Source organism: Oncorhynchus nerka, linkage group LG4, assembly GCF_034236695.1.
Source record: "Oncorhynchus nerka isolate Pitt River linkage group LG4, Oner_Uvic_2.0, whole genome shotgun sequence".
In the NCBI taxonomy this organism is placed as follows: Eukaryota; Metazoa; Chordata; class Actinopteri; order Salmoniformes; family Salmonidae; genus Oncorhynchus; species Oncorhynchus nerka.
This window is the reverse complement of record NC_088399.1, coordinates 11,150,111-11,177,270: the sequence shown is the minus strand read 5'-3', so window position 1 is coordinate 11,177,270 and position 27,160 is coordinate 11,150,111. Positions and strand designations below refer to the sequence as shown.

The 27,160-nt window shown below is 40.0% G+C and overlaps 1 protein-coding gene across 2 annotated transcripts in view; it reads left to right on the top strand.

Moving 5' to 3' along the window:
• Positions 1–9,265, top strand: part of ppip5k2 (diphosphoinositol pentakisphosphate kinase 2) — an 80,012-nt gene extending 70,747 nt beyond the window's left edge. For both annotated transcript variants that reach the window (XM_029646480.2, XM_029646538.2), the window contains 3 exons: positions 1,576–1,719; positions 1,812–1,907; positions 7,967–9,265. In XM_029646480.2, the coding sequence (XP_029502340.1) occupies positions 1,576–1,719; positions 1,812–1,907; positions 7,967–8,601 (875 nt within the window). In that variant the 3' untranslated portion in view covers positions 8,602–9,265. The remainder of the gene's footprint in view (positions 1–1,575; positions 1,720–1,811; positions 1,908–7,966) is intronic.
• Positions 9,266–27,160: the final 17,895 nt, after the last annotated feature.

The window sequence follows — 27,160 nt, the reverse complement described above, 5'->3', positions numbered from 1 at the left end:
AATTGCTCAGTTTGGCCGCGCAACCAGCTCTAGGAAGAGTCTTGGTGGTTCCAAACTTCATCCATTTAAGAATGATGGAGGCCACTGGGGACCTTCTATGCTGCATAAATATTTTGGTTCCCCCAGATCTGTTCTTTGACACAATCCTGTCTCAGAGCTCTACGGACAATTCCTTTGACCTCATGCCTTGGTTTTTGCTCTGACATGCATTGTCAACTATGGACATTATATAGACAGGTATGTGCCTTTCCAAATATTTTCCAATCAATTGAATTTACCCAGGTGGACTCTAATCAAGTTGTAGAAACTTCTCAAGGATGATAAATGGAAACAGGATGCACCTGAGCTCAATTTCGAGTCCAATAGCAAAGAGTCTGAATACTTATGTAAATAAGGTATTTCTGTTTTTTGTTTTGAATACATTTTTAAAAATCTATCAACCTGTTTTCGCTTTGTCATTGAGGTATTGTGTGTAGATTGAGGGCTTTTTTTGTGTTTAATACATTTTTGAGTAAGGCTGTAATGTAACAAAATGTGGGAATAGTCAAGGGGTCTGAATTCACCGTATTACCCACAGTCACTAATCGATTACCACTGAAGAATAATGCTAGAGCCGCCAAAGAGTATGCCAAGTGGAAAAAGAGATGATTCCAGGAAAAAGAAAGTAGCCCCATTATTCTTTTATGTATCGTCATTTCTAAAACGTCTTATAGTTGCCATGTACATTAATGCCATTTTCTTACATTATGGTATTTTATTAAATGTGCATTATGCAGATATTGCTTCGCCATTTCCTGGTTTCTAAAATTCTAATAGTTCTCCTAATTTCAGTTTGTGGCAAAACAAGCAATGTATAGAGAATCATTGTACCATCTAAACCGCTGCGAAAATATTTTCAATAACCACAAATATTGTATTGTCAGCTTGTTTGAAGCTGGTGTACAAAACGGAAAGTAAAAGATGCAAAAATGAAACTTAAGAACAGGACTCATAGAAATGGCACATAGAACAGATCTACCGCTTCTTGCTTCCAATGAGAGTGACAGATCTATAACTCGTATTTTTATGCGCAAATTTCATCAGGTTGCCCAAAAAATTACAACTTGTAGCTTTTAAATTAAATGTAAAAAAATAATAATAATAAATTAAGACAGCTTTTTCTCCTGAACGATATTGTGGTTTTTGTTAGACCACTTTGTTCAATCTCTCCCCAACGTCCATCAAAGGCTTCAGGGCTATATAAACCAAACTGTATTCCCAACTAGGTTAAGTTAACATTCACTCTTGTGTTTCTTCTCATCCTGGCTGTGACAGTCGTGATGGGTATTGCTTTCAGTGGGATATACTTTGTATCATACATCTGCCTGCATCCTACAGTATTCACCTCAATCAGATCTGATTTTTGTCGGTAGTGTTTTATTTTGTTTGCTGTCACTTGGAGATAATGGAAGCATTGTGATTTTTGTCTGCCGATTTTCAAATAATACAATGTTCTCTGTCATGAGTAGTCCCCAGAGGGCTTGTAGTGTTCTCCGTATTGTCGGCTTATCATCTGGAGGCGTTTCCACCCTCTAGGTTTTGAGCTGTACTCCATGGTTCCGTCCATATGCCCCCTGGAGACCCTGCACAACTCGCTCTCGCTGAAACAGATAGACGACTTCCTGGCTTCCATCGCTGCATCTCATGAGTCGCTCCTGGACATCTCTGCCTCCTCCCCAGGTACTTATCGCTGCTCATCGTACAGTACAAATGATCAACGGTAATTTGTTGCCGCTCGCATCTCAATGCCTTTTTTTTTGTGTGTTCGACAGCTGCGAAAAAAACTCCTTTGAACACTTACACTCCTGCAAAGATATTGCCCTGCCCTTTCACGCAGGGCAAGAAGAATATGGACAAGGCTGCAACTGGTAAACGATTTAGGGTTGAATACCCATCACTTGCTATAGTAGTACTGTAAGTAATAGGCTTGCTCTGTCTATGTACTCTTTATTTGACCATTCTTTGGGCTATTCCAGCATTATAGATGTGACATAAGAAATAAAGCAAATACGCTTTTGGTCCTGAGTGGCGCAGCGGTCCTCGGCACTGCTTCTCAGTGCTAGAGGCGTCACTACAGACCCTGGTTTGATTTCAGGCTGTATCACAACCGGCCGTGATTGGAAGTCCCATAGGGCGGGGCGCAATTGGCACAGCGTCGTCCGGGTTTGGCCAGAGTAGGCCGTCATTGTAAATAAGAATTTGTTCTTAACTGACTTGCCTAGTTAAATCAATTTAAAAATGGATGTGACATGAAATGTACAAGATTTCAGGGGAGACTGAACATATTTGAAAAAAGTCTGTGTTTGTAAGTCTTTTAGAATGAAAGGCTTAACTGAACACAAAAACAACCATTTTGAAAAGATTGTCTTGCATTATTACTTTGGAGAGGAGAAGCAACGATTATGGATGTGAAACTCTCCGTTATGGATGTGATAGTCTGAAACAGTCAGATTTCACATCAAAATCTATCGTATTGTAACACAAGTGTTGTCATCTGGAATGTTTTTTAGAATGTCAAACGAAGTGGAACTACATAATTATGGTCCAGAATACTGAATAGCATTCTGCACCATAGACTAATAATGCAAGGCAACACTCCGAACTGAGTATTAAAAAATATTTAAAAAACAACAACATACATCTTCATCAATGACCATTACTAGTTAAATGTAGACATGGGATTATTTATTTATTTTTATTTAATTTTTCTTAAAAGGGTGGATCAGCTTTAATATTTTGGATAGATTGTAGCTTCCATCAAAGTAATTGTCTGCGTCATTTCCAATCTCCCATATATTTTCGGGGTAAATATATTTATATATACACTACCGTTCAAAAGTTTGGGGTCACTTAGAAATGTCCTTGTTTTTGAAAGAAAAGCACGTTTTTTTCCATTAATATAACATCAAATTGATCAGAAATACAGTGTAGACATTTTTAATGTTGTAAATGACTATTGTTGCTGGAAACGGCTGATTTTTAATGGAATATCTATATAGGTGTACAGAGGCCCATTATCAGTAACCATCACTCCTGTGTTCCAATGGCATGTTGTTAATTGATCATTAGAAAACCCTTTTGCAATTATGTTAGCACAGTCTAAAACTGTTGTTCTGATTAAAGAAGCAATACAACTGGCCTTCTTTAGACTAGTTGAGTATCTGGAGCATCAGCATTTGTGGGTTCAATTACAGGCTGAAAATGTCCAGAACAAATGTATTTTTTTTAAAAATTTTTATGGCTTTTTTTTAACTAGGCAAGTCAGTTAAGAACATTCTTATTTTCAATCACGGCCTAGGAACAGTGGGTTAACTGCCTTGTTCAGGGGCAGAACGACAGATTTTTACCTTGTCAGCTCAGGGATTCAATCTTGCAACCTTACAGTTAACTCGTCCAACGCTCTAACCACCTGCCTTACATTGCACTCCACGAGGAGACTGCCTGTTACGCGAATGCAGTAAGAAGCCACGGTAAGTTGCTAGCTAGCATTAAACGTATCTTATAAAAAACAATCAATCAATCATAATCACTAGTTAACTACACATGGTGGATGATATTACTAGTTTATCTAGCGTGTCCTGCGTTGCATATAATCGATGCGGTGCGCATTCGCGAAAAAGGTCCGTCGTTGCTCCAACGTGTACCTAACAATAAACATCAATGCCTTTCTTAAAATCAATGCACAAGTATATATTTTTAAACCTGCATATTTAGTTAATATTTCCTGCTAACATTAATTTATTTTAACTAGGGGAATTGTGTCACTTCTCTTGCAACAGTCAGGGTATATGCAGCAGTTTGGGCCTCCTGGCTCATTGCGAACTGTGTGAAGACTATTTCTTCCTAACAAAGCCAGGGGATGATTTAACAAAAGCGCATTTGCAAAAAAAGCACAAACGTTGCACGACTGTACCTAACCATAAACATCAATGCCTTTCTTAAAATCAATACACATAAGTATATATTTTTAAACCTGCATATTTAGCTAAAAGAAATCCAGGTTAGCAGGCAATATTAACCAGGTGAAATTGTGTCACTTCTCTTGCGTTCATTGCACGCAGAGTCAGGGTATATGCAACAGTTTGGGCCGCCTGGCTCATTGCGCACTAATTTGCCAGAATTTTACGTAATTATGACATAACATTGAAGGTTGTGCAATGTAACACGAATATTTAGACTTATGGATGCCAGCCGACATGTTTCATTATTTATTTGAGGCTAAATTGATTTGATTGATGTATTATATTAAGTTAAAATAAGTGTTCATTCAGTATTGTTGTAATTGTCATTATTACAAATACATATTTTTTAAATCGGCCGATTTTATCGGTATCTGCTTTTTTTGGTCCTCCAATAATCGGTATCGGCGTTGAAAAATCATAATCGGTCGACCTCTAGTCTCAACGTCAATGCTGGCCTTCTAGGCAGAGTTGCAAAGAAAAAGCCATATCTCAGACTGGCCAATAAAAATAAAATATTAAGATGGGCAAAAGAACACAGACACTGGACAGAGGAACTCTGCCAGCATCCCGGATTTCTGTTGGCCATATTTTTTTCAACTGTACTGTGATGTTTCACAAAAGTTCTGAACCTTTCTATTCTCATAGTTTCTACAGATTGTAAATTACAGGGAAACATTTTTGCTAAAATAATTATTATATTATTGATCGATTGACTGACTTTTGAAATCACCCCATATTGCTATCTGCAGCGTTAGCTCTAGGTTAATGTTGCAATTCTTCTGCCATTCCTGGACCTGTGACCAAAAATGAGCTACATATGGACAATACCAAAATAAATGATCTAATAACTCTGCCTCCTTGCAGCAAAATCTGCAGAGCTGGGAATGTTGTATCCCCTATATAAACTCAGCAAAAAAAGAAACGTCCTCTCACTGTTAATCGCGTTTATTTTCAGCAAACTTGACATGTGTAAGGATTTGTATGAACATAACAAGATTCAACAACTGAGACATAAACTGAACAAGTTCCACAGACATGTGACTAACAGAAATGGAACAATGTATTCCTGAACAATGGGAGGGGGGAGGGGGGGGGTCCTAATCAAAAGTAACAGTCAGTATATGGTGTGGCCACCAGCTGCATTAAGTACTGCAGTGCATTTCCTCCCCATGGACTCTTCCAGATTTGCCAGTTCTTGCTGTGAGATATTACCCCACTCTTCCACCAAGGCACCTGCATGTTCGCAGACATTTCTGGGGGGAATGGCCCTAGCCCTCACCCTCCAATCTAACAGGTCCCAGACGTGCTCAATGGGATTGAGATCCGGGCTCTTCGCTGGCCATGGCAGAACACTGACATTCCTGTCTTGCAGGAAATCACGCACAGAACAAGGAGTATGGCTGGTGGCATTGTCATGCTGGAGGGTCATGTCAGGATGAGCACCAAATGAGGGAGAAGGATGTCTTCCCTGTAACGCACAACATGAGATTGCCTTCAATGACTACAAGCTCAGTCCGATGATGCTGTGACATATGTGGGAGAATTATATACATGATTTGATAACAAAAGAGAAAAGGTACACTTATGGGTTCTGTTCTGGTAAAATGCATTTTCTATTGTATAGGGCAGGAAGAAGTTAAAGGCCATAGGGGACACTAAAAATGCAGACACATAGACACTTAGGCTAGCTGGACATTCAATGACTAACTGATGGATTGCCTGGGGACGGGGTCGGCCAGGTGACTAACTGATGGATTGCAGGCATCGGTCACTTCACAGGGGAAACACAAGTCTGTTTGGCCTTGGACAAACATATGAAGAGCAGGGGACCAGAACAGATGGGAACCCTAAAGTTAAAATGAGATGAAGGACACATACAATAGGGACACAGAGTTAATTACAGGGTCTGAGCACAGGCCACAGGAAGGGGGGGATGTAAATTATTATCTTTAGGTCAAAGGAAAGGTCTTGACATCATATAATCTGTCCGAAAGCAGATGTGGGGGTTATTGAGCTGAACAAACAGGACGCACAGATTGGAATGTAACGTAATTTACATATGGGATGGGCTCATATGCAATATGTGAATAAATACTGGAGCCAGGGCTCTGGAAAAGGTGTGAGTCCCGTGGGTCCTGCGGGGCTCTCCGACTTGTAATGCGGGGGTGTATTAAAAGTCTATCATTGAATTCAAAGTTCCTGGTCGTGTCATGTTTGAATCGATTGGCCACTACACATACCGCCCCAGACCATGACGGACCCTCCACTTCCAAATCGATCCCGTTCCAGAGTACAGGCCTCGGTGTAACGCTCATTCCTTATACTTAACTATAAACGCAAATCCGACCATCACCCCATGTGAGACAAAACCGTGACTCGTCAGTGAAGAGCACTTTTTGCCAGTCCTGTCTGGTCCAGTGACAATGGGTTTGTGCCCATTGGCGATGTTGTTGCCGGTGATATGGACCTGCCTTAGAATATGCCTACAGGCCCGCAGTCCAGCCTCTCTCAGCCTATTGCGGACTGTCTGAGCACTGATGGCTGAATTGTGCGTTCCTGGTGTAACTCGGACAGTTGTTGTTGCCATCCTCTACCTCTCCCGCTGTTGTGATGTTCGGATGTACCGATCCCTGTTGCACGTAGTCTGCCACTGCGAGGACTATCAGCTGTCCGTCCCATCTCCCTGTAGTTCTGTCTTAGGCGTCTCACAGTACGGACATTGCAATTTATTGCTCTGGCTACATCTGCAGCCCTCATGCCTCCTTGCAGCATGCCTACGGCACGTTCACGGAGATGAGCAGGGACCCTGGGCATCTTTCTTTTGGTGTTTTTCAGAGTCAGTAGAAAGGCCTCTTTAGTGTCCTAAGTTTTCAAAACTGTGACCTTAATTGCCTACCGTCTGTAAGCTGTTAGTGTCTTAACGACCGTTCCACAGGTCTATATTCATTAATTGTTTATGGTTCATTGAACAAGCATGGGAAACAGTGTTTAAACACATTACAATGAAGATCTGTGAAGTTATTTTGATTTTTACCAATTATCCTTGAAAAACAGGGTCTTGAAAAAGGGACGTTTCTTTTTTTGCTGTGTTTATATAACATTCTATTGGTTGCAATAATTTGGTATAATTTAAATTGAAAAAATTCAAAGTTTTGAATCCGGCGTCGTTTTGCATGTCAATTCATAAACCATGTGCCATGGAATTGGTACATCGCAAATCTCTTCCCAACTATTTAGCTATTTATATGGCACAGCTGTCAGAGTTCCTTACTTTTTCCCCCTTACACTTGCCTCTTCCATTTTTGCGGTAATGCTACAATTAGTTGGTTGTAATAGACATGAGATTATTTGTATTTAATCTTTTCTGAAATATTGTGTTAAAATAGACATGAATATGCAAATGAGCAATATGCAGATTAAGCTATTTGGTTTTGGGGGGGTCCCCACTAGCTGTTGCAAAAGCAGCAACTACTCTTCCTGGGGTCCACACAAAACATGAAACATGACATAATATAGAACGTTAATAGACAAGAACAGCTCAAGAACAGAACTGTATCAATTTAAAAAAGGCACACGTAGCCTACATATCAATACATACACAAACTATATAGGTCAAATAGGGGAGAGGCGATGTGAGGTTTTTCTTTACCTGTTTTTTGACATGTGCCTACTGTTAGTCTGCACTCCAAAATATAATTAGGAACGTGGTTTCGATAATTAGGAACGTGGTTTCATTCTGAAATGATTGACAAGTTTTTCTCAGGTTGACCTTCCGCTGGAAATGTTTTCCTTATTCAGTCACAATGTTCTTGTGAATGGAGAATGCCAAGTTGACACATCTGAAAGCTCAGTAACGGCTGGAGATTAACTCTACAATTTGAGATGAACTGAAGTCCATTTCACCAGCGGTGTGAGCTATGCTCACGGTTGACCATGCTCATTGAGCTTCCTTTTCTCCTTCACAGGGATCAGCTCATCGCCCACTAAAGAACCCCGGTCTGGCCCTGCCGACCCTTCCCCAAACGCTGCAGCAGGGGATAAAGCATCCCAGCCGTCCCCTTCTCAGCCCACCACAGAAAGTAAAGCAGCCCTGCAATCCTCCTCTGAGGACCTGGAACCTCCTACTGGATTCTCAGCCACCCTGAACCCAGCAACTCAACATGCCTCCAAAGAGAAACTGGAAGCCTCAACCCCAGACAAATGGGTCAAGCAGACTCTGCAGCACGATGCCCAAAGTTGCAAAGTGCCACCACAAACCCAGAGTGGTGACGTGTCACCACCATCCCCTGCCAAAGGTGCACCAAGTGGCAAAGTCCCTTCAAAGAACCCCACCCAAGATAACCTTACTTGTAAAATGTCCCCACACTCACCTTCCAAAGAAATCCAGAGTGGTAAAGTGTTACCACAAACGTTTACCCAGGATGCACCAATTGGTAAAGTAACACCACAAGCCCCTTCCCTAGACCCCACAGAAAAGGGGTCCAAGACTTCACCCCATGACAGAGTTCACCAGGGACTGAATTCTAAAGGGACTCTTGGAGAAGGTGCCATGTCTTTGACCACCAGTAAGGAAAGGGAGGCAAAGCTGGACACCAAATAAACAAATGTTCTGTTCAAGGTCAAAACAATATTGCAATTGTTACATAATTAGGATTAGATTAACCAGAAATCACAATCTCGTCTAGACTAGGGTTATTTGTTACAAAATGCTGTTACACATTTAGCTGAGCTTACAACATGGCAATTTCATGATGTTTCTAGGGAGGGTGTCACTGTTGCACAGTGTGTGTAAAAGGTACACTTAACTAAGACATGCAATGTGTTTGTGATTGTCTCTGCTACTGTATGACTGCTTCCCATTTGATTCACCTGTTGCTAGCGTCTTGTATATTTTAATGTAATGCCGATGTATAGAATTTAAATGTTGAATATTCTGCTGCCTACATCTCGCTGGATTCCTGAACTGAGACTAATGGAATGGATGTTCTGGCTCATCTTGAGCCTACAAGGTCCAAGCTATGTTTGAAGGGTCAGATAAAATATACTTGTTTCCTGTACAGGGTACATATGTTTTTCACCTATATTTTCAGACCTACTCTGAGCTTGCGCTTCATTTCCCATTCATGAAACTGGAATCGGAAGTGTCTGCCTTGTGCACACTGTAATGACCATCGTTTTCACTCTTTATTACATTGTAATCAAACATATAATTGTTGTGTGTATATATATATATATTCAGAATAAAAGTTCAGGGAAAATCCTAATCTTTGGTTTAACTGTCACTTCATTAGTTCTTTACTACAAACTGTGCTTGTTGTGTCATTCATGTGTCTATTTGTCTGTCAAAACCATTCTATTTCTTTTGATATGAGAGGTACAATTATGGAAATATTCCTCTAGATAATGTTATTCCCACAGTATATATGTGTTAGCAGGGGAAACACGATTACATCATATTACACAAAACATTTAGCAGGCCTAGACATTGGAGTAATTATGACAGTCAAGGTGTGACAGGTAAAGAAAATGGGATCAGACCTGGGTTCAATCTGTATTTGATTATTTGTTATTTAAATACACCAAAATAATGTGGCCCGAATCAAGTACTTCTACTAGAAGTATTTTCTAATAATTTCCTATAAAAAGCCTACTGCTTAAAAGCATTTTCCAATACTTATTTAAAATACCTGGGTTAAATGCATATTTAAGTCAGTGTATTTGAGTATTTCCAAATGCATTCCAAGATTAATACATTACATTTAGCAGACACTTTTAGCCAAAGCGACTTCGTCATGCGTGCATACATTTGGGTGGTCCCGGGAATATTCAACTATTTGTTTTTTCAATATAAATTAATATCATGGTACCCCAAATGTCTTTGAAAGTAATTGATACCCTAAATCAGGGATCTTCAACTAGATTCAGCCGTGGGCCAATTTTGATGTTGAGCAGATGGTCGGGGAGTCCGGAACTTAATAATAAAATTTAAATTTTGATTGTGAACTGACCGCAAAGAAGCCTAAACAAGATAATACATAATCATTTCAAACCCTGATTACATTTGGAAACATTGCAAAGGGTGCCATCTTTCACATGGGATGTTAAAACAGATGTCCTGACTCTGGTCATTCAAAATCCCATGGAGCTTATTGTAGGAGTAGTCTTGGCCACCTAATCACCCCCCTCATTCCTAATTGGCATATATCACTCCTCACCTCTCCACCTGATAGCTGATGTGTGGTGAGAATTCTGGCACAAAAATGGTAGCTGTGCATCACTGAGGTGGGTGCTACACATTGATGGTGGATGAGGTGTGTATGTAAAGTGCTTTGAGTACCTCAGTTGGTAGAAAAGTGCTATATAAACCCAATCAATTATTATTTGTATACGATCGTAGCATTCGGAAAGTATTTAGACCCCTTGACTAATTCCACATTTTGTTACGTTACAGCCTTATTCTAAAAAGGATTGAATTGTTTTTTTTCATTGAGTCCAGCTGACATTAGTTAGCAAGTATGAGACCATAGCATAGCTTTTTGCCAGCTTTAGGTAGCTAGCTCCAAAGAAACTCAGATTGCATGGAAAGTATTCAGACCCCTTCCCTTTTTCCACATTTTGTCACATTACAGCCTTACTCTAAAATGTTGTTGTTTTTTATCCCATAAATCTACACACAATACCCCATAATGGAAGAAGTTTGGAACCACCAAAACTCTTCCTAGAGCTGGCCGCCCGGCGAATCTGCGCAATTGAGGGAGAAGGGCTTTGGTCAGGGAGGTAACCAAGAACCCGATGGTCACTCTTGCAGAGCTCCAGGATTCCTCTGTGGAGATGGGAGAACCTTCTAGAAGGACAACCATCTCTGCAGCACTCCACCAATCAGACCTTTATGGTAGAGTGGCCAGACGGAAGCCACTCCTCAGTAAAAGGCACATGACAGCCCGCTTGGAGTCACCTAAAGGACTCTTAGATCATGAGAAACCAGATTATCTGGTCTGATAAAACCAAGATGGAACTCTTTGGTCACGTCTGGAGGAAACTTGGCACCATCCCTACAGTGAAGCATAGTGGTGAGCATCATGCTGTGGGGATGTTTTTCAGCGGCAGGGACTGGGAAACTAGTCAGGGTTGAGGGAAAGATGAATGGAGCAAAGTACAGAGAGCTCCTTGATGAAAACCTGCTCCAGAGCGCCCAGGACCTCAGAATGGGGGTTGAAGGTTCACCTTCCAACAGGACAACGCAGGAGTGGCTTCTTTCTGCTGTGCTCATATTTCTGACCAGGAGTTCCATCTTTTCCATGAAAGAGTCAAGGAATCCGGGCTTCAAAATAAAATAATACCATATTTTAGATCATTTCTGAAAACATGCAGTCCAATAAATGAAGCCTCTTGTAAGAGCAAAATGCTATATTTATTCGAACAGAAAAGAAAGAAATGGTGCGTGCGATGGAGGGTACTTAGGGATGGCAGGATACATTTTTTCCGCAGAAATCTGTAAGTCTGACTGTTGTGGTACATCTGTATTCCAAGTTGTTTTACCTCCACGGAGAACCTCCGCCCGCTCTTATTTCTCTGCACACTGCTCTGTAGTTTGAAGAAGTCCTTTAGATGTGGAGGTAGGGACTCCATGGCCTCCAACATTGTATCTTGTTTTGTTCTACAAATTATAAAGAGGATAGTTGGGTGATGAAGAAAAACCCACATAATTGTATAATCAATCCTAATGTTGTCTATTAGAATTCAACATATGCTTTATTCCAATCTACAGGAATTTTTTTTGGTGTCAATTTGATAGAATACAGTTCCTGGAGAAGAAAAAATCTATATGAGATTAACTTTGTGATATTTTTTTGTTTCAATGTGTCTGTAATCAATTACTGCGAGTGTATAATTATTATACTATAGACCTCCTTCCAATGGATGATGGCCTCCTGCATGACACCTGTGCTACATGCCGCTTCCTTTGACACCTAAGCTTCCCGTTTGCTTGTGAGGACGCCTAGTTCTGCCACCCCTGTCATCTGACAGACCACCTTCTGCAGACCATCAGCTGCTTCCTCTGCTGGAGCTGGGTCTACGCTCTCCTTCACTCTCTTGTTCTCCCTGTCTTCTTTCTCACATAAACCTCCATCTGCTTCCCTGTCTTCTCCTTCAAAAATAGACCATTCAAGACTTTAAACCTGTTGTATTGATATAAAACTATAACGATGCATCTTTAATTGCTATGAACTTTGTAGTTGGCTTACTTATTTTTCTACTATGCCGTGCATCTGTTGCAGGTTGAAAGGGTGGATTCCTGCTATTTATTCTGGTAGGTACTGCCTCGGAGGACAGTGTCTTCCGTGTATCATATGACTTGAAATGTATTTTTGTTGACAAAGATAGTAGCTGTACCAGAATCAGAATAAAACACTCTTCAAAGTGCTCCTCGCACACAGCATAACCCCCTTTTCTTTAGGCCCTCAAAGGACTTCTGCAGACTGATGTCTCTGTGCCTGATGTTTCTCAGCCATATCTTCCTCCGGACTGATTTATTTATTGAATTCACAATTTTTTTTAAAAATTTTGCTTCATTTTATGGAAATATGACTGACTCCAGAAGAGACCACAGAAGTTTCTGGGAATCTACAACACCAGTTGTTTTTTTAACCTCTTCTCTGGGACCCCCAACCATTGTCTATATCAGGCCTGGACATTATTTTCCATGGAGTGGCCAGAATCCTATTACAGGATTATTCATCATGTGTATAAATAACTGTGTTGACAGATATATCTACTGTAAATCACGTCCAGGTATGCTACTTATTATACCTTTTTAACATGCACAGAAATAAACCACATCCATGTTCTCCTTTTGGTAGGTATTTTCTTTATTAAACATGCAATGAACTACACGAAGGGAAAGGTACACTGTGCATTCAGCACCATGGACAGAACTCTTGTTAATGGGTATACACATAGGTCAGTTAGGATCACCGCTTTATTTTAAGAATGTGAAATGTCAGAATAATAGTAGAGAGAATTATTTATTTCAGCTTTTATTATTTCATCACATTCCTAGTGGGTCAGAAGTTTACATACACTCAATTAGCATTTGGTAGCATTGCCTTTGAATTGTTGAACTTGCGTAAAACATTTCGGGTAGCCTTCCACAAGCTTCCCACAATAGGTTCGGTGAATTTTGGCCCATTCCTCCTGACAGAGCTGGTGTAACTGAGTCAGGTTTGTAGGCCTCCTTGCTCGCACACACTTTTTCAGTTCTGCCCACAAATTTTCTATAGGATTGAGGTCAGGGCTTTGTGATGGTCCCTCCAATACCTTGACTTTGTTGTCCTTAAGCCATTTTGCCACAACTTTGGAAGTATGCTTGGGGTCATTGTCCATTTGGAAGACCCATTTGCGACCAAGCTTTAACTTCCTGACTGATGTCTTGAGATGTTGCTTCAATATATCCACATAATAGTCCTTCCTCATGATGCCATGTATTTTGTGAAGTGCACCAATACCTCCTGCAGCAAAGCACCTCCTGTGCTTCACAGTTGGGATTGTGTTCTTTGGCTTGCAACCCTCCCCCTTTTTCCTCCAAACATAACAATGGTCATTATGGCCAAACAGTTCTATTTTTGTTTCATCAGACCAAAGGACATTTCTCCAAAAAGTATGATCTTTGTCCCCATGTGCAGTTGCAAACCGTTGTCTGGCTTTTTTATTGCGGTTTTGGAGCAGTGGCTTCTTCCTTGCTGGGCGGCCTTTCAGGTTGTCGATATAGGACTCGTTTTACTATGGTTATAGATACTTTTGTACATGTTTCCTCCAGTATCTTCACAAGGTCCTTTGCTGTTGTTCTGGGATTGATTTGCACTTTTCGCACCAAAGTATGTTAATCTCTAGGAGACAGAACGCGTCTCCTTCCTGAGCGGTATGACGGCTGCATGGTCCCATGGTGTTTATACTTGCGTACTATTGTTTGTACAGATGAACGTGGCACCTTCAGGCGTTTGGAAATTGCTCCCAAGGATGAACCAGACTTGTGGAGGTCTACAATTCTTTTCTGAGGTCTTGGCTGATATATTTTGATTTTACATGATGTCAAGCAAAGAGGCACTGAATTTTAAGGTAGGCCTTGAAATACATCCACAGGTACACATCCAATTCACTCAAACGATGTCAATCAGCCTATCAGAAGCTTCTAAAGCCATGACATCATTTTATGGAATTTTCCAAGATGTTTAAAGGCAGTCAACTTGGTGTATGTAAACTTCTGACCCACTGGAATTGTGATACAGTGAATTATAAGTTAAATAATCTGTAAACAATTGTTGGGAAAATTACTAGTGTTATGCACAAAGTAGATGTCCTAACCGACTTGCCAAAACTAGTTTGTTAACAAGAAATTTGTGGAGTGGTTTAAAAACTAGTTTTAATGACTCCAACCTAAGTGTATGTACATTTACATTTAAGTAAACTTACGACTTCAACTGTAGGTGTCTGGTTAGACTGTACTCTCCTTCCAGACTCACATTAAACATCTCCAATCTAAAATTAAATCTAGCATCAGCTTCCTATTTTGCAACAAAGTATCCTTCACTCATGATGCCAAACATACCCTCGTAAAACTGACTATGCTACTGATCCTTGACTTTGGCCATGTCATTTACAAAATAGCCTCCAACACTCTACTCAGCAAATTGTTTGTAGTCTATCACAGTGCCATCCGTTTTGTCACCGTTGGCTGGCCCCCGCTTCATATTCGTCACCAAACCGACTTGCTCCAGGTCATCTATAAGTCTTTACTAGGTAAAGCCCCGCCTTAGCTCAGCTCACTGGTCACCATAGCAGCACCCACCCATAGCACGCGCTCCAGCAGGTATATTTCACTGGTCACCCCCAAAGCCAACTCAACTTTCCTTCCAGTTCTCTGCTGCCAATGACTGGAACGAATTTCAAAAATCACTGAAGCTGGACACACATCTCCCTCACTAACTTTAAGCATCAGCTGTCAGAGCAGCTTACCAATCATTGCACCTGTACATAGCCCATCTGTAAATAGCCCACCCAACTACCTCATCCCCATATTTGTATTTATTATTTTGCTCCTTTGCACCCCAGTATCTCTACTTGCACATTCATATTCTGCACATCTATCACTCCAGTGTTTAATTGCTAAATTGTAATTATTTTGCCACTGGCCTATTTATTGCCTTACCTCCCTAATCTTACAACATTTGCACACACTGTATATAGACTTTTCTATTGTGTTATTGACTGTGTTTGTTTATCCCATGTGTAACTCTGTCGCACTGCTTTGCTCTATGTTGGCCAGGTTGCAGTTGTAAATGAGAACTTGTTCTCAACTGGCCTACCTGGTTAAATAAAGGTTAAATTTTGGACGACGCTGGGCCAATTGTGCACCGCCCTATAGGACTCCCAATCATGGCTGGATATGATACAGTCTGGATTCGAACTAGGGAATGTAGGGACGCCTCTTGCACTGAGATGCAGTGCCTTAGACCGCTGCGCCACTCGGGAGTACTGTCAGAAGGTGGGTGAGATTGTTGGCTTCTACTTGGTGGGTCAGAAGGTGTCATTTTCTCTTGAAGGCTTTGACAAGGCTGTACATCTGATGTGCAAAAAGGCCCTTCCCTTGTAGTTTGGAATTCAGCTCATTCATGAGGACCATGATGTCCACAGTGAAGGCAAAATCAGCCAACCATTCTTTATCTTGCAGTTAAGGGAAATCCACGTTTCCTTTCATTTGCAAAAACTCTGCAATCTCTGACTTCAGGTCCCACACCCTTTTAAGCACCTTCCCCAAAATCAGCCATCTCATGTTTGTGTGGTAGGGGAGATCTGCATGACCCGACTCTGTCTCTTCCAACAGTGAGACAAACTACCTGTGGTTTAAAGATTTTTCTCTTCTGAAGTTTACCACTTTAGTGACTGTATCCACAACATGGCTCATTTTCAGAACACATTTACAGAGCACCTCCTGATGAATAATGCAATGCAGGAAAATGTTCTAATTTGGGTTTAGCTCAGCTTCTTGATCTTGTATCCTTTTCAAAAGGCCAATCTTTTTTACTGTCAAGTTTGTGCACCCATCAGTGGTCACACTGGATAACTTTTCAAAACTCACTCCCAGCTTTGCCACACACTTTTTAACCTCCAATAAATATTTCCCTGTGGTTGTGCTCTTCATTGACTGCACTGATGCAAGCTCCTCTAATTTCAAAGTCTAGGGTTTACGCCTAGTAAGAATATCAACAACTGCACCGTGTCACTGCTCTCATCCAGGGCCAAGGAGAAATAGGTGAAATCCTTTACTTATTCGTTCAACTGTTGTTCCACATTCTCTGCGATGTCCTCAACACACCGTGTCACTGTTCGTCTTGATAGGGAAACATTTTTAAACAGCTCTTTCTTGTCGGGGCAAAGTATTGCTGCAGAGTCGATTAAACATTTATTTAATGATCTAGCCCTCAGCGAATGGCTTGCTATGTAAAGCAATTTTGTGGCACAGTACTGTACATAGCTAGGTCAGCGCAATTCCGTCGTTTGCTGAATGCAGTTTTGTGAAAAGTCCTTGCTGCTTTTGCAACTGAGAAAGCAACTCTTTTGATGCACTTGCCCTCTGCTCAGAAGACATATTCCTATATTTCTGTGCATTCTTCGTCGGGACAAGTTGTAGTCTTTCAAGACAGCGATGCTATCTTTGCACACTTAGCACACAGCTTTCCCTGATACCTCAATAAATAAATATGTCATGTCCACTCTTGCTGAAACACCCTACATTCATTGTCCTCTTTCCTTTTCTTTGATATCTTTGAAAAACAATTTTTTTTTCGCAACTTCTAGCTAGCTACTATTTTTAACTGGGACGTGTGTGTCAGCCTGTCAGTCACTGTATTTCCTAACTTCTAGCTAGCTACTATTTTTAACTGGGACGTGTATGTCAGCCTGTCAGTCACTGTATTTCCTAACTTCTAGCTAGCTACTATTTTTAACTGGGACGTGTATGTCAGCCTGTCAGTCACTGTATTTCCTAACTTCTAGCTAGCTACTATTTTTAACTGGGACGTGTGTGTCAGCCTGTCAGTCACTGTATTTCCTAACTTCTAGCTAGCTACTATTTTTAACTGGGACGTGTATGTCAGCCTGTCAGTCACTGTATTTCCTAACTTCTAGCCAGCTACTATTTTTAACTGGGACGTGTATGTCAGCCTGTCAGTCGCTGTATTTCCTAACTTCTAGCTAGCTACTATTTTTAACTGGGACGTGTGTGTCAGCCTGTCAGTCGCTGTATTTCCTAACTTCTAGCTAGCTACTATTTTTAACTGGGACGTGTGTGTCAGCCTGTCAGTCGCTGTATTTCCTAACTTCTAGCTAGCTACTATTTGTAACTGGGACGTGTGTGTCAGCCTGTCAGTCACTGTATTTTCTCGTGCAGTTGTTATTTATACGTGCCTTCAAAATAAATGTCCCACAAGCGGTGGAAGTTAAAATATTACACAAAGGTGAGTATTCATTGGGCTTTTAATATGAATAACAAATACGTTTTTACAAACTTTACTATGGCAAATTCTTTGTGATCTGAGCATGATTCCGCGGGCCGTATTGAATCAGGTCGCGGACCAAATACAGCCCCCCACCCGGCCTTTGCCCATGCCTGATCTATACAGTATAGGCCAGTGTTTAGTTTAAAGTTTATTCTTGTGTTCTCGACCCTTGTTTTCTTATTCCTCTACATCTGAAGTTTTTAGAAGTCCTTTAGATCCTTGTCACCTGAACCTCCTGCAGAACACCTGAACCTCCTGCAGACCACCTGAACCTCCTGCAGACCACCTGAACCACATTTGACATCATCTGCTGGAGTTGGGTCTGTGCTCATGGTCTCCTGTTATCTTTCTCACCTCTTCTCTAGTTTCTGCTGGATGTTGGGTCTGTGCTCATGGTCTTCTGTTATCTTTCTCAACTCTTCTCTAGTTTCTGCTGGATGTTGGGTCTATGCTCATGGTCTTCTGTTTTATAGTTTATTTAGTAGTGTAGTGGTTTTTATAACATCTGTGGTAGTGTAGTTAGTTTGTAGGTAATAGTTTATGGTTATGTCCTCTATCCCTGTTTTTCACCCTGATTGGTTGTTTTTAATGGTGCTCTACAGTTCATTCAAACAGCAGCCATGTTGTTTTTCTCTCTGTATGTGTAAGAGGAGAAAGACAGACTCCAGAGGTCAGCAGAGAGGCAGCCTTTCTTGCTACTCCTGTGACCAGTACCCAAATGAGGACCTTCAATTCTTACTGATCGTGTCCTGCTATAGTTAGTAGTGTATATAGACTCCATCCTTGTAGTCTGCAGACTTCTGGGTCAACCTCGCACTCCTTTTCTTCAATCAAAACTAACACATTCCTTTCTGTGAGATACCAACATAACAACCATTGCCTGATCAGCAACACCCCCAATAACGGAGAACATATTATAGAATAAAGACCCACACTTTATCCTGTCCTATGAAACATCATAATAAAGACCCACACGTTATCCTGTCCTATGAAACATAATAATAAAGACCCACACTTTATCCTGTCCTATGAAACATTAGAATAAAGACCCACACTTTATCCTGTCCTATGAAACATTAGAATAAAGACCCACACTTTATCCTGTCCTATGGAACATTAGAATAAAGACCCACACTTTATCCTGTCCTATGAAACATTAGAATAAAGACCCACAATTTATCCTGTCCTATGGAACATTAGAATAAAGACCCACACTTTATCCTGTCCTATGAAACATTAGAATAAAGACCCACACGTTATCCTGTCCTATGAAACATTAGAATAAAGACCCACACTTTATCCTGTCCTATGAAACATCATAAAAAAGACCCACACGTTATCCTGTCCTATGAAACATTAGAATAAAGACCCACACTTTATCCTGTCCTATGAAACATCATAATAAAGACCCACACGTTATCCTGTCCTATGAAACATTAGAATAAAGACCCACACTTCATCCTGTCCTATGAAACATTAGAATAGACCCACACGTTATCCTGTCCTATGAAACATCATAATAAAGACCCACACTTTATCCTGTCCTATGAAACAATAGAATAAAGACCCACACGTTATCCTGTCCTATGAAACATTAGAATAAAGACCCACACTTTATCCTGTCCTATGGAACATCAAAATAAAGACCCACACTTTATCCTGTCCTATGAAACATTAGAATAAAGACCCACACTTTATCCTGTCCTATGAAACATTAGAATAAAGACCCACACTTTATCCTGTCCTATGAAACATCATAATAAAGACCCACACGTTATCCTGTCCTATGAAACAATATAATAAAGACCCACACTTTATCTTGTCCTATGAAACAATAGAATAAAGACCCACACGTTATCCTGTCCTATGAAACATTAGAATAGACCCACACTTTATCCTGTCCTATGAAACATCATAATAAAGACCCACACGTTATCCTGTCCTATGAAACAATAGAATAAAGACCCACACGTTATCCTGTCCTATGAAACAATAGAATAAAGATCCACACGTTATCCTGTCCTATGAAACATTAGAATAAAGACCCACACTTTATCCTGTCCTATGGAACATCATAATAAAGACCCACACTTTATCCTGTCCTATGAAACATCATAATAAAGACCCACACTTTATCCTGTCCTATGAGACATTAGAATAAAGACCCACACTTTATCCTGTCCTATGAAACATTAGAATAGACCCACACTTTATCCTGTCCTATGAAACATTAGACCCACACTTTATCCTGTCCTATGGAACATTAGAATAAAGACCCACACCTTATCCTGTCCTATGAAACATTAGACCCACACTTTATCCTGTCCTATGAAACATTAGAATAGACCCACACTTTATCCTGTCCTATGGAACATTAGAATAAAGACCCACACTTTATCCTGTCCTATGAAACATTAGAATAGACCCACACGTTATCCTGTCCTATGAAACATTAGAATAAAGACCCACACGTTATCCTGTCCTATGAAACATTAGAATAAAGACCCACACGTTATCCTGTCCTATGAAACAATAGAATAAAGACCCACACGTTATCCTGTCCTATGAAACATTAGAATAGACCCACACTTTATCCTGTCCTATGAAACATTAGAATAAAGACCCACACTTTATCCTGTCCTATGGAACATTAGAATAAAGACCCACACTTTATCCTGTCCTATGAAACATCATAATAAAGACCCACACTTTATCCTGTCCTATGAAACATTAGAATAAAGACCCACACTTTATCCTGTCCTATGACACATTAGAATAAAGACCCACACGTTATCCTGTCCTATGAAACAATAGAATAAAGACCCTCCACATTATCCTGTCCTATGAAACAATAGAATAAAGCCCCAGACTTTATCCTGTCCTATGAAACATTAGAATAAAGACCCACACTTTATCCTGTCCTATGAAACATTAGAATAGACCCACACTTTATCCTGTCCTATGAAACATTAGAATAAAGACCCACACCTTATCCTGTCCTATGAAACATTAGAATAAAGACCCACACTTTATCCTGTCCTATGAAACATTAAAATAAAGACCCACACTTTATCCTGTCCTATGGAACATTAGAATAAAGACCCACACTTTATCCTGTCCTATGAAACATTAGAATAAAGACCCACACTTTATCCTGTCCTATGGAACATTAGAATAAAGACCCACACTTTATCCTGTCCTATGAAACATTAGAATAAAGACCCACACGTTATCCTGTCCTATGAAACATTAGAATAAAGACCCACACTTTATCCTGTCCTATGAAACATCATAAAAAAGACCCACACGTTATCCTGTCCTATGAATAAAGACATTATCCTGAAAACATTAAATAGACCCACACTTTATCCTGTCCTATGAAACATCATAATAAAGACCCACACTTTATCCTGTCCTATGAAACAATAGAATAAAGACCCACACTTTATCCTGTCCTATGAAACATTAGAATAAAGACCCACACTTTATCCTGTCCTATGAAACATTAGAATAAAGACCCACACTTTATCCTGTCCTATGAAACAATAGAATAAAGACCCACACATTATCCTGTCCTATGAAACAATAGAATAAAGACCCACACTTTATCCTGTCCTATGAAACATCATAATAAAGACCCACACTTTATCCTGTCCTATGAAACATTAGAATAAAGACCCACACTTTATCCTGTCCTATGACACATTAGAATAAAGACCCACACGTTATCCTGTCCTATGAAACAATAGAATAAAGACCCACACATTATCCTGTCCTATGAAACAATAGAATAAAGACCCACACTTTATCCTGTCCTATGAAACATTAGAATAAAGACCCACACTTTATCCTGTCCTATGAAACATTAGAATAGACCCACACTTTATCCTGTCCTATGAAACATTAGAATAGACCCACACTTTATCTTGTCCTATGGAACATTAGAATAAAGACCCACACCTTATCCTGTCCTATGAAACATTAGACCCACACTTTATCCTGTCCTATGAAACATTAGAATAGACCCACACTTTATCCTGTCCTATGGAACATTAGAATAAAGACCCACACTTTATCCTGTCCTATGAAACATTAGAATAGACCCACACGTTATCCTGTCCTATGAAACATTAGAATAAAGACCCACACGTTATCCTGTCCTATGAAACATTAGAATAAAGACCCACACGTTATCCTGTCCTATGAAACAATAGAATAAAGACCCACACATTATCCTGTCCTATGAAACAATAGAATAAAGACCCACACGTTATCTTGTCCTTTGAAACAATAGAATAAAGACCCACACGTTATCCTGTCCTATGAAACATTAAAATAAAGACCCACACTTTATCCTGTCCTATGAAACATTAGAATAGACCCACACTTTATCCTGTCCTATGAAACATTAGAATAAAGACCCACACTTTATCCTGTCCTATGGAACATTAGAATAAAGACCCACACTTTATCCTGTCCTATGGAACATTAGAATAAAGACCCACACTTTATCCTGTCCTATGAAACATTAGAATAAAGACCCACACGTTATCCTGTCCTATGAAACATTAGAATAAAGACCCACACTTTATCCTGTCCTATGAAACATTAGAATAGACCCACACTTTATCCTGTCCTATGAAACATTAGAATAAAGACCCACACTTTATCCTGTCCTATGAAACATTAGAATATAGACCCACACTTTATCCTGTCCTATGGAACATTAGAATAAAGACCCACACTTTATCCTGTCCTATGAAACATTAGAATAAAGACCCACACTTTATCCTGTCCTATGAAACATTAGAATAGACCCACACGTTATCCTGTCCTATGGAACATTAGAATAAAGACCCACACTTTATCCTGTCCTATGGAACATTAGAATAAAGACCCACACTTTATCCTGTCCTATGGAACATTAGAATAAAGACCCACACTTTATCCTGTCCTATGAAACATTAGAATAAAGACCCACACGTTATCCTGTCCTATGAAACATTAGAATAAAGACCCACACTTTATCCTGTCCTATGAAACATTAGAATAGACCCACACTTTATCCTGTCCTATGAAACATTAGAATAAAGACCCACACTTTATCCTGTCCTATGAAACATTAGAATAAAGACCCACACTTTATCCTGTCCTATGAAACATTAGAATATAGACCCACACTTTATCCTGTCCTATGGAACAATAGAATAGACCCACACTTTATCCTGTCCTATGAAACATTAGAATATAGACCCACACTTTATCCTGTCCTATGGAACATTAGAATATAGACCCACACTTTATCCTGTCCTATGGAACAATAGAATAGACCCACACTTTATCCTGTCCTATGAAACATTAGAATATAGACCCACACTTTATCCTGTCCTATGGAACATTAGAATAAAGACCCACACTTTATCCTGTCCTATGGAACATTAGAATAAAGACCCACACTTTATCCTGTCCTATGAAACATTAGAATAAAGACCCACACTTTATCCTGTCCTATGAAACATTAGAATAGACCCACACGTTATCCTGTCCTATGGAACATTAGAATAAAGACCCACACTTTATCCTGTCCTATGGAACATTAGAATAAAGACCCACACTTTATCCTGTCCTATGGAACATTAGAATAAAGACCCACACTTTATCCTGTCCTATGAAACATTAGAATAAAGACCCACACTTTATCCTGTCCTATGGAACATTAGAATAAAGACCCACACTTTATCCTGTCCTATGGAACATTAGAATAAAGACCCACACGTTATCTTGTCCTATGAAACATGTTCAGTTGCTGCCCTCTTAAACCTGATTGATGTTTTGAGGCTCTGCTCTAATTCTACACATTGTGTATGTCTCTCTCGTGGTGTGTCATTTTCATATTGAGAGGGGATCCATCCTCTACTTTCATGGTTTCTATATTGTTCACCATATTACCGGCTATTTAATAAATGTTGGTGAAATGTACAACCTTTTGAGTTTTATCTATTTTCAGAAGATGCCTATAATTATAGTAGACTATATTTAAGGTATTCTGACCTAATCTGATCATAGGGCAACAGAGCATAAGTAGTTGCCTATACAATGTTTTACAGACAACTACCATAACTTAAGAGCTTAATGGTGTTCTACAGCTCGATAAATTACTTTGCAATGACCCCAGTGTCACTAATGATGGCATCTTTTGATGGTGCAGCATACCCTGGGATACCCTGGTATGTTTTATAGCTGGACACATTGGTCATCTAATGTTAATTAGCCATGTTGCCTCATCATGCTAGTTGTGTTAAACCCAGCTATAGTTTTGTTTCATTACTGGTAGCTAGCCTATTTTATCTATCAGTGACCATTGCTTTAGTGATTGGTTAGATGGGTTGTCATGGATACAGCACACTACTGGTTACACAGCCACCGACATATTCCTCACCATGCAATAATTTATCCAAATCAGTGGCGACCCATCATTCATTTTATTTCTTGAGGTTACCTGTTTTGCATGTTATTTTGCCATTAATACATGTCACGTATCAGTTGGCAAACAATGTAAAATAAATAAATAATGAGGTAATAAAGCCGCATACGTACATGGTCTCTTTTTTGAGTAAGGCCGTTCCAAAATGCAGGTGTTTCAGCCTAGCTCAGTGCTTTCTGTGGTGGTGGAGCTGCCAGCAGAAAATAGAGAGCGTAAGGGTTGGTAATATTCTCTAGTTGCACCGTGATTGGCTCAGTGTTCTGTCACTCATGCGGACAATACATCACCACAAAATATACGGGGAGAGCTCAAAAATTCAAGCTCCTTGGGTGCTGCCATAGATCTACTTTAGAAATGCCCATCCAAGAAGGCTCATGGTCATCGGTGTCACGCCCTGACCTTAGAGAGCCTTTTTATATCTCTATTTGGTTTGGTCAGGGTGTGATTTGGGTGGGCATTCTATATTCTGTTTTCTATGTTTTTGTATTTCTATGTTTTGGCTGGGTATGGTTCTCAATCAGGGACAGCTGTCTTATGGTGGTCTCTGATTGGGAATCATAGTTAGGCAGCCTTTTCCCTTTTTGTCATTGTGGGAAGTTGTCTTTGTTAGGGGCACTATAGCCCTTGTAAGCTTCACGGTCGTTTTTGTTATTTCTTGTTTTGTTGGCGACATTTTTACAAATAAAATAAAATGTACGCTCACCACACTGCACCTTGGTCTCATTCCGACCACGGCCGTGACAATTGGCCACAAATAAAATGACGTCAAATCATGTTTTATATATATATACCGTAGCTTTGGATGGACAGATACTTTGATACATCATACTTTGAAATCATTTTCAATCTTTGTCATGTGAAGAGAAATCAGGGGTGCAACTTTCACTGGGGACGGGGCGGACATGTCCCCCCCCCCCCCCCACATTCTGAAATTGCAAGCTTTAGGACCATGCGGGATGTCTCTGAGCGGTCGGGTAGGCTGTTTGCAGTGTTTATCCGACTGAAAGAAATATATATATGTCCCCCTCTTCTAAAACCAAAGTTGTGCCCCTGAGAGAAATTATAGATAAAACGTACATTGGACATAAACAATACACAAGTAGGACATCGCAAATCCAAAAATGAGTTGTTTGGAAGGAATCAGTGGCTAACTGCAAGTGTTGCAAAGCAATCACTAGCCTGCTATTCAGTGGAGATGGTGTGTGGTCCAAGTCTGGGTTAAAGGATCTCTTTTCCAAGCTTAAAAGGATAAACATTCACATGCAACACCAAGGGCCAGAAAAGGTTGAATACATTGGCCGTGCTGTCAATCCAGCATGACTTCTGCTGCATTCAAAACAACTGGAAACTCGGAACTGGGAAATCTCAGACTTCAGTGAGTTCAATACAACTGGAAACTCTGGAAGAAATGTTGCTCCGACTGGCAAAATACATTTTGAACCGTCATTCAACATCCAAGTCGGGAACTCTGGCCTCTTTCTAGAGCTCCGGCACGAAGATCACTGACGTCGTGATGTGACCTTGTTTTTTTCCCCGAGTTCCGAGTTGTCTTGAAAGCACCATAAATCCAGAGAATGCCGGACTTTGATGAAAAAGTTGGATGACAACATTTGCCCACAAGAAGGACTGATACCTTCCTGCACAACAATGGTGAGTCCAAAAATTGCTGCATAAATTATGTAATATGCAAAGGAGATATGTATATTATAGCTAAGCAAGTAATACTAAGTGTATGTTATGTAGTACGCTGTTAGTAGCCCATGTGGCTCAACCTAATAACTGGGTGCTTTCCCCCTTTTCAGTTCTGACTTGGTGGTGCACATGTAGCTTATAGCCTGTTTTGGGGAAATATCATTGAATATTGTAATAGCTTTCACTGTCTACTTATGCCCCCGTTATTCTGACTTGGTGTACAGGGAGAATACTGTAAGAATGGCCCATGTTCTGAATTCTGTCGCTGTACATTTCAAAAGTGCTGAACAAATAGTTCTATTGACTATGTCCGTCTTAGCTCGCTCATTAATGTCTTAATCGAAATTACGGCTTGCCTCTTATCCGCTCATCGTTCCCTTATGCCATAGTTTGTACATCTCAATTGTCAGTAGAAACCACATTGTTTAAGCAAGTCAGCCATATCAGCAGTTTTTTTTAAGGCAGTAAATGAGGCTGAATGAACTGTTTCGCTGCCAGATAAGGCTCTGCTGATAGCCAGGTGGAGTGGTGGTAAGGATTCACTCCATGGTGCTGAAAAGAAAGCTCTGCTGTTGGAACAGCTTTATGTAGACCCTAACAGTTTGTGGGCACCGTTTGTCATCGTTATAGTTCAATTAATGTATTGTTCAGTGTTGTGTAGTTGCTTTTCTGGCATGCATCTAAAACATTTTTATATGCTAAAATCGCCACTGCTCCAAATGCATCTCTTTATTTATTACTTTCAACGTCTGTTGGAAATCTGGACAGTATCACAGCTCATTACTGCACAGAACCTCATTTTCTATCTTTGTAATAATTGCGACAAACATATGAGATTCCAACTCACCAATTTCAAGCGGGAAATTAGCTTTGCATAACAATTTGTTTTTTATATTGCTTCCCCTTAACAAAATCACTGACAACATTTTACAGTAAACAAGGTATTTATTGAAGACGTGTTTCTTATCCTGAAAAAAAAAGTTGATTCACAGACGGAGTACTAGTTGTGGCAAAACTTACAAAGACATCGATTTCTAGCTATTTAATTAAGCCAAGTACAAGTATGTTTTTTGTTTGTTCTTTGTGAGTTGTGAATTAGCTAGCTAGTGAGCTAGATATCTACTTGAGACAAGCTAGCTAGCGCCAAGAAGAGGACGAGGACCATTTGTTCCCTACTGAATATGGATGCCGATCATTAGGAAAACGCCCACTAACTAGTGCACTCGTCCTAAACATAGTCATCTCTGTAAACAATAAGGTAAGTCAAGTCTACCAAACTTAGTGCACTCTGTTTGTTACAGATTCTAGTTTTGGAAACAGAAAACTGTATGGAGATCAAATGTTTCATTGATGACAAAATTTGCACAATGTCATCCAAAATCCATCTCGTCCCATCTTCTTCTACTGCCATATTTGAGCAGTATCCC